The following is a 12,943-nucleotide window of genomic DNA, read 5'->3' as shown; positions in this document are numbered from 1 at the left end:
TGCAACTAATGATGGAGGTGACTCTGTTAAAGGTAAGTGTGGGGAATGTATAATTAACAATTGTGTTTTATCAGAATTGAGGACTATGCCATTGTCATGTGACCACTTGACAACGGCATTTACATCTTGCTGCACAAGGCGACAGGTCTCTACTAAGTCAATACCGGCTCGCAGCACGCACAGGTCGTCCGCGTACATGTGCGCGGAGCAGTGTTTGAGTACAGCACATAAACTGTTTACGTGCATCAGGTAGCAGACGGGACCACATCCCGAACCTTGAGGCACCCCGCAATTGACCATTTTCTTATCACTTAACGTGTCACCTATTTTCACCCTATAGGAGCGAGAAGTGAGGTAGTCTCTAAACCATTCGTTCAGAGGCTTCCCCACTCCACATTCTAGTATTGCATTCAATAATGTGTCCGTCTCAAGGGTATCAAATGCCTTTTTAAAGTCAAAAAATATGGCTACGACATGTTTCTTGTCGTTTAAATGATTGTTTATTTCATCTGTGAAATTAGACAATAATCTGTTTGTACTTTTCCCCTTTTGAAAACCATGTTGTGATCGGGATATTATACTATTGGTCTGTAAGTAATTGCCAAGCTGATTTACAATACATTTTTCTATAATCTTTTCTATACTAGATAAAATTGCAATTGGTCTATAGTTAGAATATATTTTCCGGTCACCTCTTTTAAAAACGGGACGAATTATTGCTTCTTTAATTTGATTAGGAAATGAGTGATGTTCAACAGACAAGTTAATGAGTTTAGATATGACTGGACTTATTTTGCGGCTAATTAATTTCAAATCTGACATCCGTATTTGATCGCTACCAGGAGATTTCTTATGGTTCATTTTATTAATAGTCTTTTCTACATCAGAATCACTGACAGGCTGCCATCTCATATTTCTATCTGCTTGCTGTACATAGTTATCCCTATTTAACCATTTTTCATTGCAGATATGTTTAATTTGTTGAATTTCTTCATTAAATGTGTTTGCAAACCTATCTGCTATACATTTAGTGTTATCCTGCATATTCATATTATTAATTATTACACTATCTAAAGATTGCTTATTTTTCCCCAGCAATGAATGTATTCTATCCCAAACCATTCTTATATTTTTATTGCAATCGATAATACGTTGCCTATCGTATTCATTACTGCTTTTAGATATCACTTTATTGCATTTATTTCTATATCTAGTATATTCAAGTCTCTTAATCATATTCTTCGGATCATTGCACCAAGCCCTAAACATCCTGTCTCTTTCCTTTATCATGTTTTTGAGTTTATTAGTTACCCAACATTTATTATCTCTATGACTAGCACGTACTGTAATAGTTTTGTAACAATCATTATAAATATTTGAGAATATTTCATGTAGGGCATCATATAATTTAATAGGGCATTCAATAGACATAACCATATTAAAATCAGTGTTTAGTAGTCTCTCCCTAACCAAACGATTATCGAGCACACGACGTCGTACTGTAGTCGCAATACTGGAAACGCGAGAACCGCGGCCAGCCGCCGAGTGCGACGTGATGTCAGCGGATCGTTTCAATGGTGAGCGCGATGATCCTGCAACGATACAATTAACGCTAGATGGAGCGCGGTTCCACTGCACAGCGGCCGAAACGATATAATGATCAGATATTTTTTGTTGTATTACTGCTGAGTTGATTTGTGATAAGGGAGCTCTGATATATATGTGATCCAGACATGATTCTACAACATTATCCTTAAATATTTCTTTTCGGGTTACTTTATTTATACATTGCACTAAGCCGTATTCTGCTAGTAAATTTTCGTAGTCAACAACATTATTGTCTTGACTTTTCAATATATTTATATTAATATCTCCACACACGAAGAGTTTGGTATTTTTGGGCAAGTTTTCTAATATTGCACGTAACTCGGTCAGAAACTGTCTAATTCTATTATTATTATTTATTCTTGGAGGTCTATACATGGATAATAAATATATCGGATCATTGCTGGTCTCGTCTAGTACAATGCAAACACACTCCGCTGAGCGCATTTTGCTAGTATGTTCTGTCTCAATCACTCGAGCCGGCCACGACACTCGCGTATAAACCAAAACACCCCCTCCCGTTCGATCTGTACGTGTAAAACTATGTATATTGAATCCCTTAATCGTATACAAGTTAATCATAGAGAAATTAATATTTGGCTCAGTTATTACAATAACATCGATGTTGCTTAAGTTACAATATAAGGTGACAATTAATTCATGAAAGTTCTTTTTTAGAGATCTAATATTTATGTGCAAAATACAAAAATCATATTTATATTTGAGCTTTTTCACCCATGCATTTAGATTTCCTACTTCAACAGTGTTTATTCTTTCATTGTCAGTAATAGTAATGATATTATCTAAGATCGGGAATTTTCATTATCATAGTAAACAAAGTAGAAACTTAAGGAAAACATTAAGAAAATAGATTTCTAATCTTTCTTTTTGAGAAGATCAAATATATCTTTTTCAGATCTCACCCAGGATGTTTTATTGCCATCCATCTTCTTAACCAAAATCTTCCCATTAGACACCCAAATATATTTGTAGTGGTGCCGTAGCACCTTCTTAGTAAACCATAATAAAGTCCGGGTTGATTTAGTGAGGTCCTCATTGATGTAGACTTTACTCTTTTTTATGCCGCCAGTTATCTTGTCGCTTGTTATATCACTTAGCTTGTGTCTTTCTGCTAGCCACGCGTCGCGTGATTTGGTTCCCGATGCTTTAAACCCGACTATTATGGATGCAGAACTAATACCTTGTTTTCGTGGTTGATTCCGTCTCACCCATTCAATATTATCATCACTGACATTGATCATCTTCCCTAGCTTACTAACAATTTCTGTAACATTTTCGTCTGGCATTGCTTCAAGACCTACAATTTCGATATTCTGCTTGCGAGTTAATTGCTCATAGTCATGTAGCTTTTGTTCTAATGCAGTATTGCACTTTTCCACATAAACGCACTTATTGTTTATGTTTTCCACTGTCTTTTCAAGTTTGCGTATTTTGTCCTTTGATTTTTCGTGCTCAGCTAACAACGTGTCATATTTTTCAGAAAGTAAACACATGCTATTTTTTATACATTCCAACTGTTTTATTAGGCAAGGAATAATATTTACGTTTTTCTGGATATTTATTTGTCGGCGTATCCGCCAAAGTCAAATGACTGGTTGACTTTTTCAGCCAAGCGAAGCGTCACTGTCGATGGTTGTGAGGGCGGCCATTGAACAGTGTTGTTCGAGACGGCGCCCGCGCACCACGTTTGCGACGAATCGCTTAGCATCTAATTAACAAATTAAATCTGCCGCTTAATTAAGTTAATGTCGCGTTGGTTAGACACTACAGTGTTCATTCACTGTGTATTTTTGGTTACTTAACCCTTATTAAACAACTGCGATTGCAACAAGGACTCGTGATCTGTTCACGCCCACCTGCCGACATACCCGCTTTTATACTCGCACAATATGATTTCTGATGAAGGCCCTCCTGCCCCTTCATCAGAAGTGGGATAAGCCTTTCAGCCCACTATCTGCTTTCCAAATTACTTCATAAGAGGGTGAAAAAGAACAAACGGCCGTTAATCGAATCTCTTGCGTTTTTAATTAAAATTTGCTCGGGATGCGTAACCGGTTTAGATCGCGTAGCAGGTCGGAAGGTACTCCACCTCTGCGAACAAACGAGTCTCGCATGAGGAGGCGTCGTGCAGGTCGTAATAGAGATACGTCTACGTCTAGTGATAGTGATAGTGAACGATCTTCGGTGCATAGTCGAAAACATTATCCGAGATTAGGTAGTGATAGAACGCGAGGTCGTGATCGTGCTCGTAACCGTTCTTCGCAGCGTCGCCGTCGTGTAGTTTCGTTCTTAGCCAACTATACTAAACCTAATTTAATGTTAAACCTGATAATCGTAAACCATTCATGACAATTAAGAATGAACCGCAAAGTTCTAGTTCAGATAAGAGATGTTTTGGTTGTGGTAAGACGAAAATTGTCGTCCGAGTCAGAGCCATTTATGTTGGATGACTTGTTCTGGATGCCTTGCAGATTGTGGTAAGACGATTATTGTCGTCCGAGTTAGAGCCCTTTAAGTTGGTCGACTTGTTCTGGATGCCTTGCAGATTGTGGTAAGACGATTATTGTCGTCCGAGTTAGAGCCTTTTACGTTGGTCGACTTGTTCTGGATGCCTTGCAGATTGTGGTAAGACGATTATTGTCGTCCGAGTTAGAGCCCTTTAAGTTGGTCGACTTGTTCAGGATGCCCTGCAGATTGTGGTTAGACGAATGTTGTCGTCCGGGTCACATCCACCAAAGGGTTGACCTGTCCAATAGTACAGATTGTGAACAGTTAACCTACATGCTGTTTAGTGACAAGGCTGTGTCATCTGACTTAATTGTTACGAGACGCTCGCCTTAAGTCTTAAGTGTCATATGAGGATTGTAATGAGTAGTCCGTCAGGATGCCGAACGGAATAGGTACAACTGCAGTTCATTGTTTCAGAGAATCGCCCGAGGACGGTCGAATGTCAGTCCGGCCGTGTCGGCGTATCCGCCAAAGTCAAATGACTGGTTGACTTTTTCAGCCAAGCGAAGCGTCACTGTCGATGGTTGTGAGGGCGGCCATTGAACAGTGTTGTTCGAGACGGCGCCCGCGCACCACGTTTGCGACGAATCGCTTAGCATCTAATTAACAAATTAAATCTGCCGCTTAATTAAGTTAATGTCGCGTTGGTTAGACACTACAGTGTTCATTCACTGTGTATTTTTGGTTACTTAACCCTTATTAAACAACTGCGATTGCAACAAGGACTCGTGATCTGTTCACGCCCACCTGCCGACATACCCGCTTTTATACTCGCACAATATGATTTCTGATGAAGGCCCTCCTGCCCCTTCATATTTATTTATTTATTTATTTATTTTAGGAAGCCAACATATTACATGAAAGATGACAATCTAATAAAAAATGTTTATATCAAAGTACATTTTGTCATGTAATACACTTAAAGGCTAACACAACATTTTAACAAAATTATAATACAAAAACAGACAGAAAAACAGAAAACTTTAACATAGTAAATGAGTAAATAAGATAAATAACCTAAAAAACTCTTAAGGTGATTGATCTAAATTGAGAAAATAATCTTTAATTTTATTTTTTATAATTACACTTGAGTCTTTAAAGATGTCAATGTTGGATTGCTTATAAATTTTGTTATGATTGTGTGATATACGATTAAGTGGTGCTGATACTCCAGTATTGCTTTTGGATAGTCTAGTATTGAACAATTTATAATTTTTTAGTCTAGAATATGGTTTCGGAACTATATAAGAGATTTTACTAACAAGATTAGAAGAGCGTGTTTTGTTGTTGACAATGCTATGCAATAATTTTATATCTAGTAGTGTTCTACGGTTCTCTAAAGACAACATTTTGTAGTGACTCAGTCTTTCCTTGTACGTAGGTAGCTTATTTAATAGTTTATCTTTAAAAGTTATGTGTCTAATGAATTTTTTCTGAACCCTCTCTATTCTGTTTATGTACGTCTTATAATGCGGACTCCAGACTGCCGAACAGTATTCCATAGTACTAAGAATGAACGCGTTGAAAAGGATTATATTGGTTTGTGTGTTTTTAAAATCTTTGGTTACTCGCTTGATAAGCCCAAGAAATTTTAGACCCTTCTTAATAATATGATCAATATGAGTACCAAAGCTTAATTTACTGTCAATTAAAATGCCTAAATCACGAATTAAAGTTGTCTTTTGTATACTATTTTGGTTAATTTTATAATCTAACTCAAGGGGATGAATTTTTTTGTTGAATGAAATTTGATAGCATTTATCTTGATTTAGAGTCATTTTGTTAAGGTTGCACCAATCTACTAATCTATTTATATCCTTTTGAAGTAAATTTCCGTCAGCAGCAGTTTTTATTTCCTTGAAAATTTTTAAATCATCCGCGTAAAGAAGTACGTCACTATTTTGAAAACAATCTACTATGTCATTGATATAGATATTAAATAAAATAGGTCCTAAATGCGATCCCTGCGGTACTCCGGAATGAATATTAACTTCATCAGACTGGAATCCATTTATAACTACTCTGAACTTTCTGTTCTTTAGGTAAGAAGTTAGCCAATTTAATAAGTTACCGTGGAAACCATATCGCTCTAGTTTTTTAATTAAAATTGATGGGTCCACAATATCAAACGCCCTGGAAAAGTCCGTATAGATCGCATCTACTTGCTCTCTGTTGTCTATAGATACGCTTATTTTATCAATAAACTCACAAAGGTTCGAGACAGTCGACTTTCCTTTCAGAAAACCGTGTTGCTTATCCGTTAAAAAAGAATTTAAATGCCAATTGATAAAAGGGCAAACAACTGCTTCGAATAGTTTAGAAAATATGGATAGTAATGAGACAGGCCTATACTTAGTACTGTCAGTTTTATCCCCCTTTTTGAAAACAGGAACCACTTTCGCCTCCTTCCAGACAGATGGAAAGTGCCCTTCCTTCAAAGAGGTGTTATATAAGTAACATAAAGGCACTGCTAAAGCTTTGGCACATTTTTTAACAAAAATCGATGGAATATTATCGGGACCAGATCCTTTAGTGCTATCAATGTTTCTCAACTTTGATTCAATTTCACCCAAACTAATAGAAATGTCTGATAACACTGACTGATGTATATCTTTGCAAGGGCTGTTTTGGTAAGCTGTATTAGAGTGATTTTTATACATACTGGAAAAATAATCAGCAAAGCTATTACATATATCTTGACCCACGGAAAAATTTTGTCCGTTATAATTCATACAGGAGGGGTATTCACTCCTGTTATTTCGCACTTGTTTTATGTAAGACCAGAAATATTTTGGATTTGAAACAATATTCTTTTCTATATTTTTTATATAATTATTATAGCAAGCTGCAATTAAATTTTTACATCTTTTACGTAGTAATTTAAAAGATATTTCGTCTAGCGGGTTTTTATATTTTTTGTATAGAACTCTGTACCTATTTTTCTCTTTTAATCTTTTAATTAAGTCTCTGGAATACCAATGTGGATAATGGTCGACTTTTCTCTTACATTTCCGTACATTAGAGTTTATTATTCCGCGTAACTTATCATAAAAGCATTCTGTCATTTCATCGATATTATTACATTCAGAAAATAGATTTGGCCAAGAGATATTATCAATCTCTTGGCAAATAACGTTGTAATCGGCGTTATGGAAATTCATTTTTTGTATCTCATTTGATTTCAAAAAAGAAGCTTCATAATAATCAATTTTAAATTCAATAGTAGGATGGTGGCGATCCACTAAGCTCAAAGAATAAGAACTCTCAATTACTTCGCTAGCTACTAACTCGCTTTCATTATTTATTAATATTAAGTCTAATATTCTGTTAAATGAATTTAGTACGTGATTAAATTGGTTAAATCTGTTTTCAGATATAAAATCTATAAAATAATCTCCTGTGCGGCTTTGATAGTTGATAGGATTTAGATAATTAACTTCACTATTTTGACTCCATTTAATATTAGGTAAATTAAAATCTCCTATTATAATTGTGTTCCTTTGCTCCTGAGCAACATTGGAAACATTATCACAAAAACTTTCCAGACATTCGTAAGTTAAAGGGGATGGCAAATAAACTCCGCATAATGATAGACTAAGCCTACTTGTTAACTCAATATTGATCCAAACATCCTCGTATTCACTTTCCCAATTTCTTAATCTATAACTTTTAAATTTTTTAGACACTGCTACCAAAACTCCTCCTCCTTCTCGTTTAGTATGTAAGATAGATGTTCCCCTATCACGTCTATATACTACATAGCGATCATCTACGAATTCATTATTGTATATGCTTTCATCTAGCCAAGTTTCAGTTAACACAATCACATCAAAATCAGAATTTAAAATAGACCTATACACCTCATGAGTTTTTGTTTTTATACCTCTAATATTTTGATAAAAAACACTGATGTCATGCATCAATTACAAATTCGGTACGTTAAAAATATTTTTAAATTATGTAAAGTGAGAGATTTGCACTAAACACACACACACAAGAAAAATTAAACCAATAATCGAAAAAGGAAACACAAAGTAAAAAGTTTAAATAAGTTCATTAAGACACTCTAAGTTTTTGATGAGTTTGACATCACTGTGCGGCTCTTTTCTTATATAAATATTATTGTTTCTCGACCAGACGAATTGGTAGGAATTTTCTTTAGCAAAACGTCGAACAGATGCGTGTAGCGATTTGGCTTCCGGAGTAAGATGATCACATATATATATTGGTTTTTTTTCACCTCCTATTCTTATATGTGAAGTATTCAGTTTATTTAAAGGGTTGGCTTTATTGAAATTGATAACCCTTCCTAAGAATTTATCTCTCAATAGGGGTGACGCAAATTTCACTAAAACCGTCCGCGGCCGATTGCTATCTTTGTTCATTTTAGCGATTCTGGTGCATTTCAAGATGTTGCCATTGTCCACATTTTCGCCAACTGTTCTACCTATTTCTTTTACAATATTGATTAAATTCTCATTCCTGTTTTCCTATCTTTTAGTATCTTGTCATGATATCGGGCGTCATCTTCTTGATCATCGTTTACTGAGTCATCCTCATCAGTACAGTTGTTGCAGTAGATACGGCTTATCCCAGCTTTTAAATCAGCTGCTAGACCCTTTACACAACTTCTATGAAACGTACCCTTACACTGTCCCTGACATTGGAAATGTGACCCTTTTTTTGACAAAACTTTCTTACACTTTTGGCAATCCATTATTCGTTATTCGATAAAAATATACACATATACAAATACTATGTTATTTAATAATTTTCTAATATATTTACTTTTAAGAAAATTAACAAAACAAGTTATCATAGCAACCGCTGACAGATGTAAGTTTGATTTTCCTTTCATTGATTGTTAAAGCTTTTTTTCTAACCTTTCTTAACTTTATTTTGTCAACCAATAATAAAAGGAACAAAACGTAGAAAGAAGTCTTGGCTGAGGAACACTAGGAAGTGAATCACATTGCCAGCGTTGAAGACCTGTTTCGCTTGGCGCAAGATAGGAAGTCATTCGCTAAGCTGACTGCCAACCTCCAATGGTAGAGACGCACAAGAAAAAGAAGAACCAATAGTCACAACCGGTTGACCCAATCGATTTTTTTTATTGCACTATAATTTTACGTTAGTAGTCAGTGAGAAGTTCTCACACTAAGTTTGTTAAAATTATCAACTCAAATGCTACTTGATGATCCGCTTGTCTGTCGTTTAATGGACGATACATATAATATAGTTTAGTGTAAAATCAATGTCACAATACAAATTAAATTATATAGTTCGAGTACTTACACTAAACATTATGACAAAACATCTTCAGATATCATTTTAAACGGTCAACACGTGTTTAACAATATTTCCCATGTTTAAACTTAATTTATGGACACTTCCCTATGATGATGACGTCATGCGTGATCAATTGAGTGTTGTTAAAACCATTAAACACCAGTACTAACAATATCTAAACCGTTGACTTATAACTCTCACGCCCTACAGTTTAAATTTTAATTCAAATACTTAAGCAATTTTAGAACATAATCTCATATATTTTAAATGTATTGAAGGACGATAATTGCATAAATATAGAGGGATGTTTTTTTTCTATCACAATGATTTCGACACGCGCATTCATACATGAGTGGATTTTTGTCGTTTATCAGTTTTTAAATTGAATTGCATATAATTATTTGCTTTGCTGTTATCGTGAGAAAATTCTAGTTAAATGGAATTAATAAAATAGTTTTTGGGCGCAAAAAAAATACTCGAAGACTTTTTAATCTATGTTCTGAGGCATATGTAATTATGATTTTCATTTAGCGAGCTCTAATATAGATTGAATTAGGAAAACTGATTCTCTAATGACTTATTTTTTTGTTTAAACAAAACGATTATTGTTATAATTATTTCCGAATATTTATTTTTACGCCGAGGAAAGGATTACAATTTTACGTAAATAAACTTAGGACAGGCGATTTAGCATTCGTCATAACATTAGTTGCTAGAAATCACAAACCATACGTGATTTCAATACGATTTGATGCAGACAGTTGCATGCATTGTCTAGAAAGAGAATCTTCAATAGGCTTACATCAAAGGAGGCAGTCGATACCAGTGGATGTCTAATTGGATTATCCAAGAGCAATATTAGCTCAATATACTGACGATAGTCACCCTTGCAAGTACGGTATTCGAATCGCCGTAGGCGTTGGGAGTAATGACAGAATCGATATGGTTGCTAATATAAATGTTTGTACATTTTGTAGATGTGTATGTTATTTTAAAATTTCGTTAGACATTTTTATAAAATAACTAGCTGTCGCCCGCGATTCCGTCTGGGCGGAATTAAAAGAAAACTTAATAAGTAGCCTATGTGTTCTTCCACACTATGTACTAAATCTGTGCTAAATTTCATCAAGATCCGTTCAACCAATCTGGAGATACTTTGAAACAAACATCCATCTAAACATTTGTATTTAAAATATTTACTAGCTGTCGTCCGCGACTCCGTTCGTGCGAATTGAAAAAAAAAAAACTTAGTAGCCTATGTGTTCTTCCAGACTATGTTCTACATCTTTGCCAAATTTAATCGAGATCCATCCATCCATCCATCTAAACATTTGTATTTATAAAATTAAGTAAGATTAAAAACTGTTAATACGTCTAAACTCCAGTAACGTCACCGAGAAATTTCAACTAAGCTATTAATTTCGAAATAAATATATCTGTAATTTCAATCAAAAAAGTGCAATTTGTCAAACGGAGAAACAAAAATAAACAGTTGTGAATAATGTTTAAAAACAAGCAAATCACAAATGAGCGTCGAGCCACGGACGTTGGATAATAGATGGCAGTCACCGCGTCTGACCGACGATGTATCGGACCGAGATTTACATACATCTGGCAAGATTAATGACGTCACCGCCGTGTGTTCATAGCTTAACGGTAATGGTCAAAGTTTTGAGACTGGTTCGTATTATCGTTACTACATACATCTCTGATATAAAATATACCCAGTAAAATAAATGAAAGATATAATAATAGCCCAAGTATGAAAGTTAATTCTATGACTACAATATCTTATATCAAAAAATTCTCGTGTCACAATGTTCGTTCCCGTACTCCTCCGAAACGGCTTGACCGATTCTCATGAAATTTTGTGAGCATATTGAGTAGGTCTGAGAATCGGCCAACATCTATGTTTCATACCCCTATTAAGTTTTTATTAACTGCGCGCGGACGGAGTCGCGAGCGACACCTAGATTTTAAGTATAATAAATCAAAATAGGTTTATTGGAATGTTTTAGACAAACAAAAAAGTAATGAGATTGAATGTGGATGGCTAAAAAGGTAGAGAAAGACCAAAGAAAGTATGAATAGATTGTGTAAAAGAAGATATGCGTAAGAAGGGGGTAAATTCAGATATGACGGCTGATAGAGATGTATGGAGGAGTAATACATACTGTGCCGACCCTCCATAGGGATAAGGGCAGGGTGATGATGATGATGATGAGGTTTATTGGAATGTTTTGTGTAAATATGTAATTGCAGTTTTACATTCTAGTGATTGTTTTTGACCTACAATTTCTAGAACTAGGAAAGGATTTCCATCCACATAAACTTTATATTTAATATGCTAGAACTTTTCATAATACGCCATGAGCTAAGCCTTGGTGAACTTATCGTCCGTTTTTACAACAAAAGGGAAGTTTAAATTGGACAAGAATTTGAAAGGTAGTTCTTTTCTTTGTGTATAAATTGGTCTGGAAAATTATGTCTGCATTCGCTTAGATCGAATCAAAGGAAACCACTATCTTTTTCACCTCGGAACTTACCTAACTTTGCTATTATTTCGACGTAAATCTTCCACATAGAAAACGTTCGGACCAACGTCCGATTTCCTATTCTACAAAATGCTTGTCCATCCTGATAGATGTCCACCTACGTTGAAAATTTCTCTGGTTATCCTAGCACAAAAAATACATTCAGAAATTTCAACCATATCTCCAATACAGTAAGAACTAAAATACTTTGAATCAACATCTCTTTTTAGATTGCGTCGAGAATGGTGGCGAAGAAAAATCAGATTGCATCGTTAAAAAACGTCCGCAATTACTTCTCTTATCTATTGGATTTCTGAACTGTCAGTTCTTTGGAGCTTTAAAAAACAAGCATCAGTCAAAGTAAGCTGGCCAATTAAATTGTAACATTACACCCTCATGGCTCATTAAGATTCAACATCAACATCGGTAAGGGAAAATCTGAGCCTATTTGAAGGTAAGATAATTAGATGGCAATTATTTGCATTGTTTTTTTAACATTAGGCTAAATATAACACAGCTTCTGTTTTGTTTTACACATTTATAACAATGAAAAAAATGTGCTAGCTTTGTAAATTTTAATTGTAAGCTTTTTTAATAAGCAGACTTATGATAGGTAAAGAACAATACTAGAAGATCGAAAAATCTGTCTTTAATATTACACTCTTGAAAGAACCTAAATTGAATGACTACGTCATAATATATTTCTCGCGTTATTGATATACTCAAAGTCCTATAATTATGACTAAGGGAATCCCTAAGTGCAGCTTAAGTGTTAGAAATAATAAATCGGAAAATGCTTTGGTAATTATTATTAAATTACTTTTTCAACTATTTAAATTGCCTCCCTTGGTTGTGTATGAGATATGAACACTAAAAGTCTCCCTTAGTGCTGCATTTATTGAAGCATTAAACTATGTTACGATGTGCATAGATATATAATTATATTGGTAATTTATTAAGGGTTGTCGCGAATGTGCATAATTTCA

The 12,943-nt window shown here is 34.8% G+C and overlaps 1 protein-coding gene across 1 annotated transcript; it reads right to left on the bottom strand.

Annotated features, from left to right (window-relative positions):
• Positions 1 to 2,480: 2,480 nt before the first annotated feature.
• LOC106713295 lies at positions 2,481 to 8,866 on the bottom strand. The gene is made up of 2 exons (XM_045682300.1): positions 8,629 to 8,866; positions 2,481 to 3,184 (listed from the first exon to the last, which is right to left on the bottom strand). Exons 1-2 carry the CDS (start codon positions 8,849 to 8,851, stop codon positions 2,481 to 2,483), a joined length of 927 nt encoding a protein of 308 aa, XP_045538256.1. The 5' UTR covers positions 8,852 to 8,866.
• Positions 8,867 to 12,943: the final 4,077 nt, after the last annotated feature.

This window comes from Papilio machaon, chromosome 18, assembly GCF_912999745.1.
Source record: "Papilio machaon chromosome 18, ilPapMach1.1, whole genome shotgun sequence".
Taxonomy (NCBI): Eukaryota; Metazoa; Arthropoda; class Insecta; order Lepidoptera; family Papilionidae; genus Papilio; species Papilio machaon.
This window is presented reverse-complemented; position numbering and strand designations above follow the sequence as displayed.